Source organism: Phyllostomus hastatus, unplaced genomic scaffold, assembly GCF_019186645.2.
Source record: "Phyllostomus hastatus isolate PE091 unplaced genomic scaffold, TTU_PhHast_1.1 phas_contig_152, whole genome shotgun sequence".
In the NCBI taxonomy this organism is placed as follows: Eukaryota; Metazoa; Chordata; class Mammalia; order Chiroptera; family Phyllostomidae; genus Phyllostomus; species Phyllostomus hastatus.
The window spans coordinates 3,238,343-3,261,053 of NW_025333622.1; the positions used below are offsets into that span (position 1 = coordinate 3,238,343).

Sequence of the window (22,711 nt, forward strand, 5' to 3'; positions counted from 1 at the left end):
AGGATACAGTGACAATATATAAATATCTCTCTGGTGCCTATATACTAACAAAAAAGTTTACAATACAATTTAGCAAACAGAACACTAGTTGAAATGTTTGTGCAACGTTTTGAAATGCTTCAACATTGTTGAGAGAAGTTAAGTCATAAAAGACCTAAATAAGTGGAGAATATACAATTTTGTAGACTCAGTATTTTAAAAATATCAGTTATCCCTAAATTGGCCTCTAGGATGAAGCAATCCCAAACAAATGATACTGGAGCAACTAAATATCAAAAGGCAAATTTGAATCTGGACCATTATGGCATTCATAAAAAATAACTTGAGATGTTTTATAGATCTAAATTTAAAAGGTAAAATTATAAAGCTTCTACAAGCAAATAAAAAGAAACATTTTCATGACATTGGGGCAGACAAAGATTTCTTAGGATATTAAGAGCACTAACCAGAACGAATAAACTACTACATTAGATTTCATCAAATTTAAAAACTTTCGCTCATTGAAAGACATTCTTATAAAAATACACAAGTTGCAAACTGGGAGATAAAATTTGAAATACATATATTTGCCAAAGAAACTTCATAATGCAACAAGAAAAAGACAAAGAATCTAATTAAACAATGAGTATAGACATGAACAAACACTTCCCAAAGAAAAATGTAAAAATGTTTCAAAATGTGCACGAAAGAGTTCACATCATTCATCATCAAGAAAAAGTAAATTAAAATCAGAAAATGCTTTACACCCAATATAATAACTAAACTTCAAAAGAATGGCAATACTGAATGTCAGTGAGGATATTGCTGGTGGGGTTTTAAAATGGTACAACCACATAGGAAATTGGCAATTTCTTTTCAAATATAGCACATATCTATCCTGTAACCCAAAACTTGTATTCCAGGTATCTATAAAAGAGCAGCGAAAATATATGTCCAGGAAAATACTTGTATCTGAATGTTCAAAGAGTTTTATTCAAAAAGCCACACAGTAGAAAAATACAATGTCCATCCCACAGGGGATATATAAACAAACTACAGTGTATTTCTACGAAAGACTAAGAATCAGAAATAAAGACCTACACACAACGGATATGAGTGATAACATAAATCAATCTCCAAAACCTTCTATTGAGTGATAGTAGACACTTGCAAAAAAGCACAGTGTTTCATTCCATTCATATGAAGATCAAGAATGGCCTATGATGTTAGAGGATTTCACTGGGAATGTGCATGAGACAATTTTAGTGTGTGAAGAAAATACTTTTCAACTTTATTGGGGTTCAAATTACACTAATTCAAGCATTTATCAAAATTCATTAATCTTTATACTTAGGGATCTATGCCTTTCATTATATGTAAATTATACTTCATTTAGAAAACAAGCAACAGAGGGACAAAAGTTATGTGTTGGACTACCATTAAAAGACCTCAAAATTGAAAAGCAAAGAGGAAAAAGAATGTTCAACTTTGAAGAGATAGAAGAAATACAATGTTCACAGAGAATCTCTGAGATGGGAGTCTCATATAAGATTCTGTGAACAGATACTTATATTATTTAAAAAAAATAATGGATAAAAATGTAAAGTACAAAGAAGGTAAGAAAATAAAACAAGCAGGAGGAGTGAGAGTCAGATGCACAAGCTAATATTTATTGAGTGCCTATACATATACACCCTGGTATATATGTGATCATATAGGAACAAATATAAACCATATCACTATCTTTCAGACAGTAATTACTATTTTTATATTACAGGTAATGAAAGAGGCCCAGAGAATTAAAATCTAAGGCCCCAAATGTAGAAAGAAATAGGGTTTAAACCAGGGACCAGCAAAATGGTAAATCTTGAGGATGAATTCAGTACATAGACATTTCAATTTGTCTCCTGAGTGTTTGAAAAATGAACTGAATATTTGTATTTAGCCCTGGCTGGCATAGCTCAGTGGATTGAGCTCAGGCTGTGAACCAAAGCATCACAGGTTTGATTCCCAGTCAGGGCACATGCCTGGGTTGCAGGCCATGGCCCCCAGCAACCACACATTGATGTTTCTCTCTCTCTTTCTCACTCCCTTCCCTCTCTAAAAATAAATAAATAAAATCTTTTAAAAAATATTGTGAGATTTCCATAAAAGTCTGAATTTCTGGAAAATGTTTTTCCCTTTCTATTGAATTTTTTGGGGTGACACTGGTTTACAAAAGTATGCAGGTTTCAGGTGACAATTCTATACATCTTCTGTACACTGCATAGTGTGTTCACCACTGCAAGTCAAGTCTTCATCCATAACATTTATATCCTTGATACCCTCTTCCATCTCTCCCCAATCCCTCCCACTGGCAATCACCACACTGTTGTGCATGAGTTTTTTCTCTTTCTTCTTTCTCTCTCTTTGCTCAATTTCTCCAACTCACAACCCCCACCCTGACAGCTGTCATCCTGCTCTCTAGCTATGAGCCCCTCTTTATTTTGCTTTGTTCATTTTTTTCATTAGCTTCAACATATGAGTGAAATCACATGGTATTTGTCTTTTTCTGATTGGCTTATTTCACTTAGTGTAATACTCTCTAGATCCATCCATGCTGTCACAAAAGGTAAGATTTCCTTCTTCTTTTTTTTTTTTTTTTTACAGCTGAGTAGTATTCCATTGTGTAAATGTACCATGGCTTTATTATCCACTCATTTGTTGACAGGCACCTGGGTTGTCTCCATAGCTTAGCTATTGTAAATAATATTGCAATGAGCACATATGGGGGCATATAATCTTTTAAGTTAGTGTTTTGAGTTTTTTCAGATAAATTCTCAGGCATGCTAAAATATTGGAATATATGCTATCTTGGTTCTATGTTTCCACATGCAGAAAAATGGTGCGAAGTTCAGTAGCAAGTAGATGTCTGCTTTTACTAGACTTAAATAGGATATGTCACCTGCTGGTCCTTGTATATATTTGAATAATGATCTCTGATTTGTGACCATGTTTATCTGACTTCAGTGTCAGAGAAGACATATAAAAAGTGACAGTAATTAACAGTGAAAGTAGGACAGAAGATATTAATAGAGAATTCATAATTTAGGAGATATAAGATTTTTTTATTAAAAGATAGCAATGGAAACTGATATTGCCAAAAGTACACTATTATATAACAGAAAAAGACAAAAAATGGAGGACTGTCCAAAAGGAAAAGTCAATTTTATAGTGACTCATACCCTTTGGATGTTTTCCAACTTGTGGGAATGCTGTACTATTAATTAAAAAAAAAAACCTCTCAAGATAAATTGATTTCTTTATTTTTCTTTTTTAAATTATATTTTATTGATTATGCTATTACAGTTGTCCTGATTTTTCCCCCTTTGCCTCCACATAGACCTGATCTATGACCTGTCTCTGTTCTTTTTTTTAAAGATTTTATTTATTTATTTTTTAGAGAGGGAAGGGAGGGAGAAAGAGAGAGAAACATCAATGTGCGGTTGCTGGGGGTCATGGCCTGCAACCCAGGCATGTGCCCTGACTGGGAATCGAACGTGCGACACTTTGGTTCTTCGCAGCCCACACTCAATCCACTGAGCTACGCCAGCCAGGGCGTGTCTCTGTTCTTCTTGTTTGTTTACTTTGTTTTTTTTAGATTCAATTGTTGATAGATTTTTATTTTTGGCCATTTTATTGTTCACAGTTTTGCTTCTTTTTCTTAAATATTTAAGTCACTTTAACATTTCATATAATAACGGTTTGGTGATGATGAACTCTAGTTCTTTCTTGTCTGGGAAGCTCTTTATCTGCCCTTCAATTCTAAATGATAGCTTTGTTTCATAGAGCAATATTAGCTGTAGGTCCCTGCTTTTCACAACTTTGAAAATTTCTTGCCAACCCCTTATAGCCTGCAAATGGCTATTTTCTTTTGAGAAATCAGCTGATAATCTTATGGATACTCCCCTGTAGGTAACTAGCTTCTTTTTTCCTGCTGCTTTTAAAGTTCTTTTTTTATCTTTAACCTTTGGCATTTTCATTATGATGTGTCTTGGAGTGGGCCTCTTTGAGTCCATCTTGTTTGGGACTCTCTGTGCTTCTTGAACTTAAATGTCTGTTTCCTTCACCAAATTAGAGAAGTTTTCTTTATTTTTTTCAGATAGATTTCCAATTTCTTGCTCTTTCTCTTCTCCTTCTGGTACATATAAGATGTGAATGTTGGAATGCTTGAAGTTGTCCCAGAGGCTGCTTATACTACATTTTTTAATTCTTTTTTCTTCTTGTTTTTTCCATCCTTATGTTCCAAATCATTGGTTTGATTCTCAACTTCATCCACTGCACTTTTGTTCCCCCATAAATTGTTCCTTATTTAAATTAGTGCATCCTTCATTTCTGACTGGATCTTTTTTATGCTGTTGAGGTCCTCACTAAGTTCCTTGAGCATCCTTATAACCAGTCTTTTGAACTCTATCTGGTAGAGAGCTTATCTGCATTTGGTTTAACTCTGTTTCTAGAGTTTTGACCTAGTCTTCCATTTGAGCCATGTTTCTTTATCTCCTCGTTTTTGCAGCCTCCCTGTGTTTGATTCTATGTATTAGGTAGAGATGCTTTGACTCCGTATTTTGATAGTGTGGACTTACGTAGTAGGTGTCCTGTAGGGTCCAGTGGCACTGCCTCCCCTATCACCCAAGCTGGGTACTTGAAGTGTGCTTTTTGTATGGGTTGTGTATACCCCCTCTTGTTGCTGAGCCTTGGTTGCTATTGGCAGATCATGAGAGAAATTTACCCAGGCCAGTCAGCAGTAAGGATTGACTTCTTACCACCAACTTCCAGCCCCTATGGAGGATCAGCTGTTCAGGGACAGGGTGGTGGTGCCCCAATGTTGTCTGTAGTTGTCCACTGCGTGTGCTGGCCCTGGGGTTTCCTGGGTGGTGTAGACCAAGGTCAGCTCCTACTTGTGTTTTGCCCAGGGCCACCCTGCCTGAGCTATAAAACAATCTGAGATGGCTGGTACTTCTGCTGGGCTTGGAGATTCCCAGGTGAAGCAAAGCTGTTAATCTAGGCTGGCTGCTGCTTGTGCCAGGCCCGGGGCTCACTGAGGACAGCTGTTGCTTGTTTGATAGAATTTAGGAAGTTGGAAGCATGAACCAAGACCAGCCATTTATATGCAAAAGCAGCTTGGGAAGTCCTGTAAATTGGGTGGGGTGGAGTCTCTAAGATCACTTAGGTGGGTCAAACAGCATTAGTCAGGTTGATGGAGTTTCAGATATGGCATTAGCTTGTTGGTTCTGTGGCGGGAGGGTTTAGAAAAGGGACAATGGCCTCTGATCACCATGATGCCAGACACTTCAGTCTCTCCCTGTATACCATTGGTGCCTTTTAAGTTGCTACCCTGGTGCTGGAGCTCAGAGGAATTGAGTTTGAGTAAGCCTGTGTGGGTTCTTTAAGCTGAACTGCTTGAGGCTCCAGCAGGTTCTTCTACAGACTCAATCCCTGCTGGGTTTTGCAGCCAGAATTTGTGGGAACTTATCTTCCTAGCACTGGAACCCTGGACTGTGGGGCCTGGTGTGGGCCTGGAACTCCTCTTTCCTGAGATATCCCTCCTGAATTTTTAGCCTCCACACGTGGATATGAGACTAGCCTGTTCTGGATCTGTGCCCTTCCTACCAGTCTGGGTGGATGTGGTTTGTTTAATTCTATAGTTTTCAGACTTCCATTCAACTTGATTTCTGATGGTTCTGAGTGATAGTTGTTTTACATTTTAGTTGTAATTTTGATGTGGTTGTGTGAAGAGGTAAGTGATGTCTCTCAGTGCTACCATCTTGACTGGAAGAGCCATGATCAATTGATTTCTTAAAATAGTTTGACAAACATTAGAGTAATCTTTCTCTGGGATAAGAAATGGGATTGGATTTGGAACAGTTAGGGTCAGTGTGATTACAAATTAGAAAGTAGAGGACATTTTTAACCCACTTAGAGTATCTAAGGGGGTTATCATAATTTTATGTCTGTTTGCCCTTCTCTATAAAATTAAAGTATAAGACAAGTTGTTCCATACAGTCCTTTTAATCTCCAATATCCTTTGATTTAATGAATTAGGATTACATTACAATATGGCCTGTACCCCAAGATTCTATTTTCATTCTGTATGTGCTAGTGCCTCCACCTAGAGGACAAAATGGGAAATGTTCTCCTTCCCAGGCCAATCACTGCGATGGCCCTTTGCTGCAACCTCACTTTCTTTCTGGTTCTTCTTTTGTATTTTTTCATCTCCCGCCCTAGTTAAAACAATTCAATGCATGCAGAGTCTGTTTAAGTACCCCATAGTCTTTATAATAAGAAGAAAGATTCTTAGATATTCAGTTATTTATTTGTTTAATATGTGTAACACACACAAGCCTGGAAAGGGAACAACAACAACAAAAAGGTTAAAGTGATGAAGTAGAATCATTTTGAGAATAGAATTCAACTTTACTTTTTACTAAGTGTACCTTTAGGTTAAAATGCCATATACTTTTCCACATGTTAATACAAGATTTCTTTGGACTTGTTATTGAATCCAGTATTAATATTAAAAAGATTAGCTGTTGCTTTAGAAGTGAAAAGCATTGTTTAGTGTTATTCAAGTTCTACTTAATAAGTACACTTATCCTTATTTAAACTTGTTATAGCTCTTTACTTTTTAAACCTACACAATAGGAATAATATCATTCTGTGAATGTGGCTTCACGGTATGCTATGTTACACAAAATAAAATTAGCCTGGCATGGTGCCTGTCATAGAGCAAGTTTTTAATAAGTGAACTTTGGGTTTAATCTTTAGATTACTCAGAGGCCTGTGGTATCAGGTACAGCGGCTGTTTCTAGACCCAGCCTTCTATATTGTTCACTCTAATCCTGCCTTGAACCACTAGCCCTTACCTATTCTTTCCCCACAGGTTGATTCACCAAATTGGGAACTACATGTGCCTCTATGACCACCATACGTGCACTTTTCCTTAATGGTAACTTAGAAAATGTCAATTGTAATTCCAAAATAATATTCAAAACTCTCTTTAAGGAAAGCATGGTCTTGTACCATTTGACTAGGAATCTCTCCAGAAGAGACTTGCTTCCTGGGTTTCACTGATCACAGGTTGGAAAATAAAAGTGTTCTTGTGAGACATGAGTGAGAGGTAGCTACCCTAAAACCACCAGGGGGAGATGCTTAGAATGTCATAGTTAACTACTGAGTACCTGCTATGGAGAAGAATAACTTTGTGTTTTCTTTTTTTTATTTTTGAGAATGGGAGAAGCAAAACAAAAGAAAGATACCTGTTTTTATTTATGAAAGACAAAAAAGAGAAAAGAAAAAATAAAGTCTCTAGAGACTGAATGGGATAGCAGTCTACTACAACCACAAAAATGCTGTACTTCTGTGAAACTCAGTTACTTAAAACCAATCATTTAAGACTCTTCACATGTCTGTGAGTTGCCTAGGGTGACCCTGGTTGACATTGCAGTTTTGCAAGACAGCTAATTTGGCTTTGGTTCCTATTTCTCCTCATTTGGGGACCATGCAGTCAAAAGTTTTGTGGAAGTAGAAGAAGAATAAGAGGGCAAGCCTCATGAAGTAAATATCTATCAAATCTTTGTTTTTCTTATGTCTGCTAGGATCTCATCAGCTAAAGTGAACCTCATGGTCAAAGTAATGGTCAAAAATAGGAGAGTATATTCCGCTCACTCTGGAAAAAGCAGGAAATAAGTATTTGCTGATCAGTAATCTAATTACAGTCTCTAATGGAAGATCTCTGAGAAAAGGGTTGGCTTGTTTGAGAAAAAGCCTCAAGTCCACTGTGCTGGAAGTGTATGTATAGACAGAGGGGAGAATGGTAGGGTTCCGGCAGAGAGGGAGGCAGAGGCCCTTTCAGCATAATACCGGCCACTGTCAGGAGTTTGTTTTAAGTGTGATCAGAAATCTTTAGATGGTTTTAAGCATACAATAACAAATATAGATTTACATTAAAATTTTTCTTTGACTACTATGTGGTGATTGCATTAAGATGGGTGAAGACTGTTGGGAGGGACACTATTCAAGTGGCTCTTCCTGCAGCTCAGGAGAGCGATGATTGCTCCAGGTGATGACAATGTAGTAAGAGAAGTACTTATATTTGGAATGTATTTTAGTGGCAAACCTGCACTCCAGAGGGTTTGTATAACTTAGACATGGTAGGCGAGGAACAAAAATTGCAAATGGCTTCCAGTTTTTGGATTTGTGCTGCAACTCAGTAAATGATGGTTTTAATTACTGAAATGAAGAACACTAGAGGAGGAAGACATTTTTAGAAAGGTATTTGGAGGAATCGAATGATTCATTTTAGGCAATAAGTAAAGCCGCTGAGGATGCGATTGGTGATACAATCTGGGTAGTCAAAGATGTAAGTTGGGGGTGACTAGGCTATAGTTAAAATTCAAAGCCATGGGACTTACCAGGGTCACTAGGGAAAGAATCTAAGTAGAAAAAACTAGTAAAACTACAATGTGCTATTAATATGAACTATTGCATTCTAAATTAAACATCTAATATCTTTTTTAAGATAAAGAAAGTGTTTTACTGAATCCACTCCCAGTAGTTCAAATGCATCTGTTCAGTTTGGGTATTAGAGGTGCTAAAGCAATTTTCTTAGATTCTGTAACATAAATGAAAGGGGAAATTTTTCTTTTGATGAAAATTTATTTCATTTTTTACTCTATATAATTACACTTTAATTTGTAAAACTAAGGAAAACAAAACTGTTAGAAACATTTTTTCTGTAGTGATTTCATTTTAGTCTTTATAAAAATGAGACTTACAAGGACAATTGTTTGAGCATTACACATAGTGGGTAGTAATTTTGTGGACATCACAGTTTTTTATATATGAGAAACAAGATTATAAGGAGATCAGCAGTAACTACAATTTGGAATATCTTTCCTTTAATACAACTTGTTATCATGTGAATCTCAGGCAAAGCTTCTGTTATAATTGCAGTTTAAGTACCAAACTGTTGTAACAACAGAAATCTATCATCAATTTTTCCAAGTTAATTGCCTATAAAGACGCAAAAGCAGAGACAGGGAGAACCAAAAGGAAATGAGCTGGATATTTGTAGAGATTATGGACAAAGCATGGTTAAATATAGATTGGGAAATTGGATATGTGGTTTACCTTTACTTAATTCTCCAAGGTCTGGGTAATATGCATTTTGTGTAAAAGATAGTATATGAAGGTGTGGGTGTGTGCATGTATATAACTATCTGTATGTCTAGAAATGGACTTTAATTGAACAGAAAAATCAATTTAGTTTATAAAGAGATTAAGATCATTTTTTGCTCAGATGAATCCGGGTTAAGGTTCCAAACCAGAGACTCATTTACAGGAATGATGTAAACCCACAGTTTATCCTAAGCACTCAGCTGCTGAATGCACATAATCCCAGGGTGCAATTCTTAAATGACTTTTTCAAGTTGACTTTCCCATTGTGGAGAGAGGGGTAAAGAATGACTGGAGCAAATGCTGAGAAAACTGACTGAGTTAAAGGCTCACATCAAATATTAAGATTAATAATAAAAAATAGTTTTGAATCACTGAAATTAGAGATGTGGTTGAAAGAAATGTTACAAATGGAAACATGAAAAACATGTTAAGAATTTAAAATAATCGGTATTTTGATTCAGTTCAGTAAGTACATAATGGCCACTTAAGGATTCTAAGGCTTGGAAGAAGCAGATACACACCAATGGGTGACAGTTCTTCCCTTCTACAAGTTTCCAGTTGTAGGAAAGTAAAAATATTTTTCCCTCCATATTTCTAGGTTCTTGGCTGAACCCTTTGTAATAAAAAGACAGATTAATGGGAGAAAGGAAAGTAATAACAGATTCTTAAAAATATCAACTAGAGGACAGATAAGATATATACTTATGTATAATATAATTATATGATTAATAATTATATAATTATACACAGTAATATCACAGTAATATATTAATTATATGATTGTATATATAATTCTATTACAAAAATTATACATGTTTCTCCCCAAGAGAAACACTGCATAGCATCTATTTGATTTTAAAACATCTAATATATTCTCCTATTTTTTCCAGGTCATATATTTAAAACAATTCTCACATTGATAGCTAATATCCAAAGGATATACTTAAAATGTCTTTATTTATTCTTCCCCTTTTTTCTAATTAATTACAAATAAATGTTGTTGACATTTCCCTGAGCTTCATGTATTAAAGAAATCACTTGACAAAAATAGGAATCACACTTTCCTTTTACAATTAGGCCACTAGCTAGCACACATCTTCAAAGATTATTCTTTGTATTTGTAATTCAAAAGAAGAGAAAACAATCAATTATATATCCTGCAAAGAATATATAATTTCTTTAAAATTATTCTACCACAAAGATGCTCTAATAGCAAGAAGAAACTAGGCAAAATCATAATTCTGTGATGTTAAATGAAAATAAAGCCTTTTAAATTTCTTTTATGCCCCCTGGTGGCAAGAAAGAAAAATCCAGACATAAATTTCAAATTTCTTTGCCAATTATCAAATAGCCTTTATATAAACTTTCCTCAAGTGAGTCGTGTTCAATATTGTGTTGTATACAAGTTTGTAAGGCAAACTAAAAAGAATAAAACCATCAGCTACTTTTAAGTTCCTGAATGTTAAATTATATGAATGACTTTTGCTAGTTTAAATAATTATTAAATGTTTTAAATTAAATTATTTCCTTAAGTTTAAGGCAAAATGGAGAAGTTAGTGTCATAGGCATATACCATATAAATAAACTCTCAGTAGAAAGCAATCCAGATTTCTTTCCTTTATGGTTACTACATGATTGATAATATCTCAAAAGTGACCAAGCCTGACACAAAGCTTTACTTTCAAATGTTCACATTCCTGACAGCAGTGTACCCTGACACATTCCTTGACTTTGTGTACCCTGAAATCTTTAATGCAAATGGAAGAGAATCACTTCACTCCAAAAGACATTTTGAGCAATTTTCTTCTGAGAACTTAGAGAAAGAATGAGTATCATTTTAACTTACAAAATATGTGAAGACATTTTCTTAGAAATGTGACTTTGGTGAATGGTGGTTATGTAGGATTGTCTCATTTCCGGAAGTGCAGTCTCATTTTTATTACTATAACAGGGAAAGAAATGGATGCAATGGTGAAAAGCAGTGAGAAAGAGGTTATACAATGAACAGGAATCAAGAATGACAGAAAAAAAAAGGAAAGTATCAGAACAAAGCAATTGGTGATACAATATTTTCCACCTGTTATCACATAAGTTATAGTTAGATTTCGTAAAATCATGAAATTATTTTCCTAAGACAACTAATTAAAAGTCAGCATACACAATTAGGTCATTCTCCCAGTTATTTATTATAAAACCTTTTTAATTTATTAGGAAATAATATCCTATTTTCCTTAAGGTTACTAGTAGTTTCTATTTTTTTGTCTTATCTAAAGTATTTTGCTTACCCCCAATATTATAACTGATTCTCTGCTGATCTTTTACTTTCTTCCTTCTTTTAGCATGTATTATCTAAGATCTATATTAGTCCTGAAACCACAAAACATTCAAAAGTGTGAGTTATCAGAAAAGAACTCTAACTCTGTAAGAACTTCCAAACCTAAAGAATCAGTCACATCAGGCATCCATCTGGAGTTGTTGCTTATTAGAAATGACACACCTTGTGTTTCACAACATCAAAACGACAACTTCTTAAGAGTCAAGGAAAGAAAGGAAATGGGTAAAGAATTGTACTGGAAGTTCTTTTCTACTATGTTCTCTATGGAATCGCTTTTGAATGATTCCTTCTGCATCAGAAATCTGGAGTAGTAGCTGCAATTAGGGAAGACATCACCTTCAGTGGAGGTTCAGAAATGGGAGGGAGACAAAGGAAAAGGGGAGGAGGGAGTGGGAAGAGGGGAGGGATGAAGATGAAAGGAGGGAGGGTACATCCTGAAAAGATAATCCCTGTATACTCTCATGACATCATCCTCCTGCACATGTGTATATATATAAGGAATGGCCAAAGCAACTCATACTTCAGTTACTTTCAAAATCAGCTGAAGGCAAGAGGAAGCATTAGAGAGAGCCTCCCTTTCAGCCTATCTCTGACGTTTATGAACTTCGCTCCCCAGGAATCTCAAGGAGATGATGGCAGGCATGAAAATCCAGTTGGTATGCCTGGTACTCCTGGCTTTCAGCTCCTGGAGTCTGTGTTCAGGTAAGCTCAGCTGTGTTTCACAACTCCCTGAAGTGATTTCTTTTTCCTTTTTTGTAGTGTATTGCTGCTTACATTAATGTATCCAGGGAGGAGATTCTCCCTTATTTTAGATTTGCTCTTTATTAATAAAAAGAAGCTGAATATTTGCTTTCTCTGTCTTTATGATTACAAGAACTGAAATATTTTTGTTTTCAAATCTGCAAAGCAATAAAAGGGATTTTAATGAAACACTTCATGTCCCTCTTTGGAATATAATTACTAGAGAAAAAAAAGCCCTGAAACTGAAATTCATCTGGTCCCTGTCTAATGAGAAGTACAGATGCAGTACCTGTCAAAGTGCGAACCCTTAATTAAAACCCATTCCATTCAAAATGCTTTGCCTCATTCGCAGTTATTCTCTTAAGAGGCAGTGGCTTCTCCCTTCCCCAATTTATTTTTTAACTGTATGTGTGTTAAGATAATGATATGAAAGTCAATGATTAATGAATAAGTGAGGAAAGCATTATTCATAATAAATTATTTCTAGGAAGATACAAAAACTTTCCAAGTCCTTTTTAAGAATACATTTCATATAATATTTCTATGTGAGAAATAACAGGCATCCTGTTAGTTAATTATTTTTTGCATGCCATTTAAGTTGATAAAAAATAGATTTGGAAAATTAACTTTCTTCTTTAAAGAAAATTATTTACCTAGAGTGTTTTGCATGTGATAATTAAGGAGCAGCCATCTATTTCTAAATAGCCATCAATAATTTATCTTGAAAATGAGAATTAAATTTAGAAGGGTAATAAGAAATATAATGATTATAATAAACTTCATTTAATGTTTGAAATAATTAAATGATCATATCAAAATAAAAAAACAGTAAGTGCAGGAAAATCATTTAACCTGTTTTATAATTTTTATCTTATAAATAAGACATTGAAATGTTTAATTTAAGCTCTCTCTATGCTTTTAGTTAAATTATAAAATTGAATTTAGAAGATATAAATGCTAACTATTAAAATTTTTAATTCTTTTGAACTTTAAAAAGACCTTGAACTTCTAAGTTTGTAATTTTTGTGAGATAAATACCAAATTGTCTACACTTATATAGAAGTATACTTATGGCATGTTAGAAAACTGTGTTATTAATTAAGTACTTTGTTCATTAAGTTTTGAAACTTTTTGCTCTGATAAGCCAAAATTTATGTTGATTTTGGTATACATTTTTTTATAATGGCTAAGGGAATTTGTCATTCCTTGTTGAACACAGATTGGGCCCCTAGAAAATAGGAGAAAATGATCTCTGGTGTATTTAGTTCCTGATACAGTTTAACCAATGGTTTCTCCAAGCGTCACACTTCTTTTTAATAAGAGTGTAAAGTACAAGGAACTGTCCTTGTTTTAGGACATCTAGGTTAATGAGTTTGAATTAAGTCATAATATTGTAGTGTTCTTTAACTTTATTTTTTATTACATTATAGTATTTTTAGGATTTTTTTCTCTGTAGAATATTTATTAGTGGAAACTGGAGAAGATATTCTTTTAAAAAATCAGAAATCCATTTTAATGCTATTGTACATGTATTAATGGACATCATTTTTGCTTAAATAATTTTCTTAATGGGCTATGATAAAATTGCTCAGTATACATAATTCTAAATTCTTGTTTAAAGTAGAAAAACAAACTTTCTATGTGTGTTTGTAAAATAGTATTTCAAGTTAAATAAATCTGAATGTCTTTCTTATTCTAAAATTATCAGAAAGCAATTCTCTTGTCTTAAAAAGTGTTTGTACACACTTTTCATTATGTTGTTTTTTAAATATCAATGTGCATATATTCTGTATATGTAAACTATTGCCACTGAAAATTAGCCAACTTATTTGATGATATTACTATTATATCATATAATCACTCTTTCAATTTTGAGATTTATAGAATAGACAACTCCAAATCATCAGCAGCCCTCTCAGCATATAATTAGGTGTTCACTTTCTTAGAAGTGCTTTGATTTTTCTGGCTTCTTCTTAGTCTAAAATAAGACTATACATTTTTTTGAATATCACTTTAAATAGAATACACACATAGAAAAGACAGCATGCCTCAGACTATTTTTTAGATTAATCTAAAATCTGCAGGTTAAAATGTAATTATATGAAATGTGGTTATATAGTAAACATGTGGTTTTGATTTTACTCAGATTCAGAAGAGGAAATGAAAGCATTAGAAACAGATTTATTGACTGATGTGTATACATCAAAGGTAAGTTTTTTCTTTTTTTAAACCAAGGATTGAAAAACATAGGAACTTTCATTATAAACATGGTGTCCTTTTCCTATAGTGATAACTTCCAGAAAAGACTAAAAAGTTCATGGGGAGGCATTTCCTTTTCTGGGAAACTTCCTTAAGTTCAAAGGAGTTAAAGGTGTTGATGTGACAGGGAAAAAATTATAGTGACCATCAATCAGTATATTGTAACTTTAATTAAATAGTCACATATTATTTATGTGGACATAGATATGTATTTAAAGGAATACTGTTTCCATTCTTATCAAGTTGTGTGTGATGAAAGGTACACTGGCTTCCCACTATATGCATAAATGAGGATTAAGTAACACATTTTACCTTTTTCATTTTATTGGGGAAAGTAAAATGGAGTTCCTAAATTACAAATGAAAGTTCATGCCAACCCATGAATGATGTATGGTAGAGAGTGAAGAGCCACGGACTGGCAAACAGGAGCCTGGAGATTTATTCCTGCAATTGTGATTATGGACTATTTGCTCTTAACCAAGTGGTAGCTGCCATTATTTGCCTTTTTTTTCTTTTCTTATTTTTAAATGCTGCAGTTGGAGTTTGTGATCTCTTAGACATTTACATTAAATTCATGCCTGGATTTAAATTCTTCATACAATAGAAGTGTTGTCTGAACCTGCTCAATGTTTTCATTGAATCAAGTAAAACTGTATACTGGACCCTATTATTCCTTTCCTGGGGTCTTGAAAATAAGGTTCCTAGACCCTAACCTGTACCTAGGAATAAAACTTAATTAGAGTACACCTGATTACTATGCTACCACACTATGTTTATTTATGCAATGTGTATATAAATGTAGAGTTAGAGAACAGGGTTCCAGCCAAAAGATATATCTCAAAGAAAAGTAAATTTTTGGGTGAGACACTCACTGCTGTAACACTGGGATGCCAAGGCTGAAGGAAGACTCAACAGATGTCCTGGTGAGAAAGTAAGTGTCCCAAACTCCTGTTTAGAAGCAATGCTTGGCTCAGGTCCTGCCAGCTCACGTTTGGATATGTGTGTTTTAGGTACACCAATTTTTACTGGATATGTAGAATTATGTTTGCTCATGCTTTGGTATGCTTTTATCAAGAAAGAGAACCTGGTACAATATTTCTTCAGGCTTTCCAAAAAATTGCTGGAATGATGTAATTTTCTATGATAAAAGCAATGCATTGTATGCAATACAAATTTAATAAATATTTATGAACTAACAATGGGAATCTAGGATTCATTAATAACCTTCACCTTTTGCATTCAACTGTAGAAACTTCAGGGTTCCACCACAGATGACTTCAATTATTTCAAATTTAGTGAAATGTTTAAATTCACCATTTGTTGAACTCATCTAAGTTCAGTATATTATAGGTAGTATTAGTCATATAGATTAGGTTCCATTTAATTGAGGAAACAGAAATTTGACTAGGATTTTATTCAGTATTAGAAAATTAAATCAAATAATGGTAAGTAGGAACCACAAATACTTCAGTTTCCCTTATCTCAAAAAGAGGAAGAAACATTACTCTAAATTTCTTATCTATAGGTTTGGGTCTATTATAAACATTTGTATAAAATGATTTACTAAGATTGTTTACTGTTAATGAAAAATTATCAATAACATTTGTTAAAGATAGTAAGAAAAAGTTTATTCAAGAGGACCTGCTACAACAAGGGTTTTGCAGAGATCGGACCCAACACTGAATCCAATAAGGACAAGTGTGCATTTATAATGAAGGAGCAGGGTGGGGTCAGTGGAATAAAATTTATTAAGATGAAATATTAAAGCTAAGAGGATTTTTCCTTGATGATTCTACAAGATTCTGATATTGAGGGTGGAAATCTGATTAACTACCAGATATATCTGGGGTGATCCATACCATGGGTGAGGAATTTTCTTTATATTGACACAGGAGGATTTTTGCTAAAACTGGACTAAGCAGACCAAAGGCAGAACCCAAAAGCTCAGAGGAGCCTGGCTCAGATTTAGTCAAGGAGAGGGTCTCTGTCTCTTTCCTGAGTGAAATAGTTTAAACCTTACACTAAATGTTCTCAAACACATTACTTAGACACCCTTTGGTCAAGATTACTTTCTCTGCTGTGCTTTCTAGGTATAACAGGGGTTAGTTAATGTGACATTCAACAATAGTGTTGAGTGATGTAGTGACTATTTTAATTGGCAAAGGGAAAATGATTAACTGTTTCCTCAACAACAACAAAAAATCAACAGTAGTCCTGACAGATACTTTATGAATAAAGCATTATGTGATCAAATTAATTTAGAGAACATTGCATACATTATTGGTACCATTGAAAAATTATAACGAGTGTTTGAAAGTCAAAAGTGCTGAGGGGACCTACATTCAGAAGACTTGCACTTTTCTTTAAACTGAAGGATTCCAATGTACTTGATAATGGCATTCCTTTTTAAAAACCAGTGAGTGCAGAACCAGTGTCCTATGAAATACACTGTAGAAAATGCTTAAGATGCTCTCTGAAGAGCTTTGCAAATGTAAAATTATGTTCATCCCAGCAACTGGTAGAGTATAAGGTGTTGTAGCCACACAATGGATCATGTTGACTCTAAGTTTTCATAGCAGAAAAGTTCAAGTAATGACTGGCTAATCATACTCAGGGGACATAGTTGAAAGAATTTCCAAACCATTGAAAACATCATGGTGAATGTCTTTGTACTCACAGATTTTCCTGCCCTTATGATAAAAACCTTAATCAAAGGTATGGGCATTTATAATTTTAATACATATTGCCAAAACATCCATCAAGAGGTTATGCCAGTCTACACCCAGACCCAAAAATATTTATGAAAGGAAATGTCTCTGTCCCCAGGAACCATTGAGTGTACTTGTATTTTTTAAAGTCTGATCTAATGGTAGCCAAGCTGAACATCATTGTACATACTTCTTTCATATGTGATTCTGTGACATGTTTGCTCACATTAGTATTCAAAGTTAAATTAAATTTCTTTTTTAAATTGAGGTATTCACCTATTTTTTGAGGAGCTCCACCTTTGTTAAGCGTACTAACACGTTGTGTTGGCTTTTACACTACAGCTGGCTTTGATTTTAGTTCAGGGTATTAATTTCCCAGAGAGATAATTTACCCATTTATGTATTTAGATTATCTTCTTGTTTATGGATTCTGGTTGGATATTTGTTTAATAGTATCTTTCCAGGTTTGTAAAATAAATTTTATGTATTTACACACTACTATGTTTTTATCCATATTTAACACATCTGGGTATTATTAGACTATAATATGTCAAGAAAAGCTATAACTAGATATACATCCAGATTTCCACATATCTCAAAGATTTCAAATGCAAACATTTTTATATGCAATACACTCATATATATTTGGATCCATTATTGAACACTATATTCTCTTCTGTTGAGTTTTATGTTTTGTTTTGTCCTCCATCAACTCACTCCTTTAATTCCTGGAATTGTAAAAAACATTTTAATAACTGGTAAAACAAAGTTCTTTATTACTTTTTTATTTTTTCTAAATCTTTTTAGTTATGCTCACATATTCATACTTCCAAATTAACTTTATAATTATTCTGATAAATTGCCTCTTCTAAATTCCAGTCTCCATATTTTCCAAATTAAAAGTTCAATTTATGTTTGGATTACATTTGGATAATAGAGAGAGAATTGACAGCTGAAACTATCGTTACCAAGCCTACCCATGATGGATTTGCCATCATTCAAATTATTTTATGTCCTTTAGGAAAAACTTGTGCTTTCTTTCATCTAAGCCTTTTGAAATGTTTATTAATTTTTACCAATTATTTCACATTTAAGTTCTCCTATGTTCTTATCTTTTCTCATTGATTATTCTTGATACATCAGACAAATCTAGAGAATATTATCGTTTGCAAATATATGGTGAGCTTTGATGCTGCCTGTGATAACTCTTAATGTGTGAACTAGAGTAGTGGTTTCTCACTGCTCTTATTGTCCCAATCTGTTGGTGACATCTTAGTCCCTTCTCCATTAGATATCAAACTGAACTGTAATTAAGGGAGAAGGGCACCCTGGCCAGTGTGGTACAGTTGGTTGGAATGTCATTCTGTAACTAAAAGTTTTGGTTTCCTGTCAGGGCACATACCTAGGTTGCAGGGTTGATCCCTGATCCTCCATCACCCATCTGGGTCCCTATGTCACCCATCCTCGGTCCAAGTGCATACGGGAGGCAACCAGTTGATGCTTCTCTCTTATATCAATGTTTCCCTCTCTGCATTCTGCTCTCCTTCTCCTTCTGAAAGCAATGAAAAAAGTGTCCTCAGGTGAGGATAAAAATAAATAAATAGAAAGAGAGAAAGGTATATTTAATATTTTCATGTGATATTTAATATTTTATGTGATGTGACATATATATTTATATATTTCTACTTCCTGTCATTTCTTTTTTCTTTCTTGTTTTGTTCATATATAAGTGTATGGTATGTTTGACTTTATTTTTTAATAGATAATATGAGATATTGCCTCTATTTAATTTTGTGATATGAAGGTAATAAATTAATGACAGGGTAAAGTAACAATTAAACCCTAAAATATAAAGGCTTAGCATAATATAAATTTATTTTGTATTCATGTAAGGTTTAAATGCAATACCTATTTGTTTATGTTTCAGGTCAATAAGGCAAGTGTTCCTTCTTGGAAAATGACTCTGCTGAGTATTTGCAGTCTTGTAAACAACCTGAACAGCCAAGCTGAGGAGACAGGAGAGCCCCTTATTACAAGAAGGAAATTTCCCACTGGCTTAGATGATTTTAGCTTGGAAGCAATGTTGACAATATACCAGATCCGAAATATCTGTCACAGCAGGGCCTTCCAACACTGGGAGGTAAAACAAAAACAAAACATGCATATAATTATAGTTATCTCTTATTTGTACCATTTTAAAATTTTGATCATTATCTAACAGGAAGACATAAATATTAAAGAAGAATAAACTACGTGTTGAGGTTAATATTCCCTCAGATCTTCAAAGTGTCTTTTAAATGTTTGCAGTTGAGAAAATTATTTTTTCTTTCATCTTAAAAAGGGAATATGCCTTGAGGCAGATTTTGATCCAAATGCTTAAATAAATGGTTTGTTTAGGCAATTTTTGGTGGTGGCTGTGGTAGCAGTGCCTGAGAAATTTAGAGAAATCAAACTGTTTTCTTAGAAGCCCTAAGTCATTTTTTTTTTCCTAAACAAACACAAAACACAGAAAGGTCTATTAGTATCTGAATATGTTAGGCAAATAAAATCAGAATGATAGGGGTATGCATTAATAAAACCATATTTATGTGCATATATCTGTATCTATATATATGCCCCTATTTCATTGAATGTGTGGATTGTAGGCATCTGTAGCAGCTAAACCAAAGCTACCATGGGCAAGACAGCCAGGTTTTATCACACAGAACGACAGCAAAGGGCCACATGGAACTGTGGTAGTAAATACCACCCTGGTCATCCATCACCTCTGGTTTGGGAAGGTCCTATTTGTTTGGGAGAGTGACAGATGCTTTAAAGGAAATAAAATTTAAATTTTTTTCCCAACAAGGGAAACATTTTTTATTCAGATAAATCTCTAAAGTTATTTGCATAATGTTTTATATTACAGGCTTACATCAACTCTGGGGATCTGAGGGGGCCTTCTCTGTTAATATAAAAATCTCTATAACTATCACAAATGCCCTCTGGAAATGAGGAAAGATAAAACAGAGACAGTCTCATGTTTAACTTAACTCACACAGGAAAGATATTCTAGATGAATAACCATGAAGTTAGTTATAGTTTTACTTGTTGAACGAATCATCCCTTAATTCGTATTTCAACTAACTGGTTTAGCCTTTGAAATATTGTTTAAGTCATTAGCACTTGAAGTATACTAACTTTAACATAGGGAAATGTCAATTATATTTATATCCATGGGAAAAAAACTCAAAGTATTATACAGACAAATCAGGTGCACATAAGATAAGAACTTGGGCTATTTAAAATTTTACTGAGTGATTAATAACAACATGGTAATATTCAGAGCATGCCACAATAATTACAGACTGTATTCAGGGAGAAACAAAAGATTAAGAAATGAGATTGTTTGACACTAGCTTTCTTTTATCCTCTAAAATTGAATAGTTATGGATTGAAATAAAGTACTACTGGCACTTGTGATACAATTCAATGCATGTGCATTATGATGAAAAACTTAGTCTTCTGTCAGTATTAGTGTGGCACCCCAAAGTTTAGAAGTCACTCACCAATATGAATACAATTCTTATCTCAACTATTTATTTTTAAAATTTTATGTAAATTATGTGCAAAATTCTACAAAGAGTTCCTAGATATTTTGTACTAGCTCAAAGTTTTGAATAAGAGCAGAATTATTAGAAAACATGTTTGGAACTAAGTTTAGAATGGAACATACTTTACAAGATCTTTAGGCAATATTCTATCTACAGAGTAACTGCTTTAATTATTGTATATGAACTTGCTTTTAATTATCAAACATCCCAATCTAAGGAGATCTTACTATTTAAACAGAACTTTTACATATGTTAATTTCTATGACTAAGTGTTTTAGTTGATATTTTCTCTATGATTGAGAAATGGATCTTTGGGATGGATTTTAGTCAAGTTATAAATAACTTAATTGAACATAAAATATCATTGATCTCTCTTTGTTTTACTAGATTCAAAACTATTTGTTGTGATTTATACTATATTTCTATAATATTTTTGTCTAACATGAATTGAAGCCTGAAAAATACTCAAAGTTCTATTAGGTATGTTCTTTCAGTTGGAGGTATTAGTGTGTGGTCTTGACATATTATAAAGGCTAGTTTGAGGAACTAGGAAGAACACTGTACAGAGAATCAGAAAAAAACATTTTTCATTCTTTCGCAGCCACCTGATAGCTATTTGTTCTTGGACAAAAAACAAAAACCAAACAAAAAAAACAATACTTAATTGCTTTGCACCTCATATACATCTCATTCATATATGTTTTACTGTCTAAATAGCACATGAGGTAAGATGTAGAAAAATACTCTGAAATGAAAGATTTTATGCTTGTAAGTTTTATTAATGCTCTGTCTCTCTTGCAGTTAATTCAGGAAGATGTTCTTGATAATGGAAATGAAAAAAATGAAAAGGAAGAAGTTATAAAGAGAAAAATTCCTTACATTCTGAAACGGCAGCTATATGCAAATAAACCCAGAAGACCCTACATACTCAAAAGAGATTCTTACTACTACTGAGAGGATAAATATTTTATTTCCATGTGATTGTGACTTATCACTTTTTAATTAAATATCAAATTATATCTGTGTGGGAATGTGAGAGAACACAATTACATAGTCTCTTCTACAATTGTGCTTTATTGGATGTAATTATTCTGCACTAATGGAAATTGGACTAAATGTTTTCAAATAAATCTACATCTTGAGCATGATGTGTTCTGTATAATTGGAGTAGATATTAATTACGTCATATATAACATGTTTTGTAATTTTGCAAAGAATTTGATGGATTGTTTAAACAGTCAAAATGTTTGACATTTTAAACTGAACTGTGGGAAATTATAATGGAGTCCTATGGCAAAGTCTAGCTTATACATCATTAACCCAGAAAAATAATAGTACTTCTTTTATTATTTGACTGATACATATTTTTTAAATTGAGAGAAATTATGTGGGTTTTTTTCCAAGACTCAACTCCTAAATTTCTCTGGTATGGGAAGCAATAATGATAAAATAAGATCATTTTAAAAGAATAATTAACAAAGTACTAATAATTATATCTATCGTAATAAATGACTTTCAACTGAATTTTTTGTTAAACAGAATTAATATACAGTAAAGAGACAATAAGTCATCAGAATCACATTTCTCTGAAGATTTACTTCCATCAGAAGAGTTACCATTTATTTTCATTCCCCCCACTATGATTTAGTAAATGATAGCTGTATCTTCAGCTTCATTGAGGACTGTGACTAATATTTCTCCAATTGGGAATTTTTGAGGCGAAAAGAATACTTCAACTACCTCATCATAAATTATGTTTGAGTCCATATTTTCAGTGACTTACAGTCACTGCTCTCACAGTCCTTACATTTCACCTTGCTACTGGCATCCTAGACTCTTTCACAAGCATCTAAGAAGATCTTTCCTCACAGGGTTGCAAC

At 33.6% G+C, this 22,711-nt stretch overlaps 1 protein-coding gene across 1 annotated transcript; it reads left to right on the forward strand.

Annotated features, from left to right (window-relative positions):
• Window positions 1-12,076: 12,076 nt before the first annotated feature.
• NTS (neurotensin) lies at window positions 12,077-21,912 on the forward strand. The gene is made up of 4 exons (XM_045830623.1): window positions 12,077-12,232; window positions 14,418-14,479; window positions 19,166-19,378; window positions 21,633-21,912. The coding sequence occupies exons 1-4, from the start codon at window positions 12,160-12,162 to the stop codon at window positions 21,783-21,785; spliced, it is 501 nt and encodes a 166-aa protein (XP_045686579.1). The 5' UTR covers window positions 12,077-12,159; the 3' UTR covers window positions 21,786-21,912.
• Window positions 21,913-22,711: the final 799 nt, after the last annotated feature.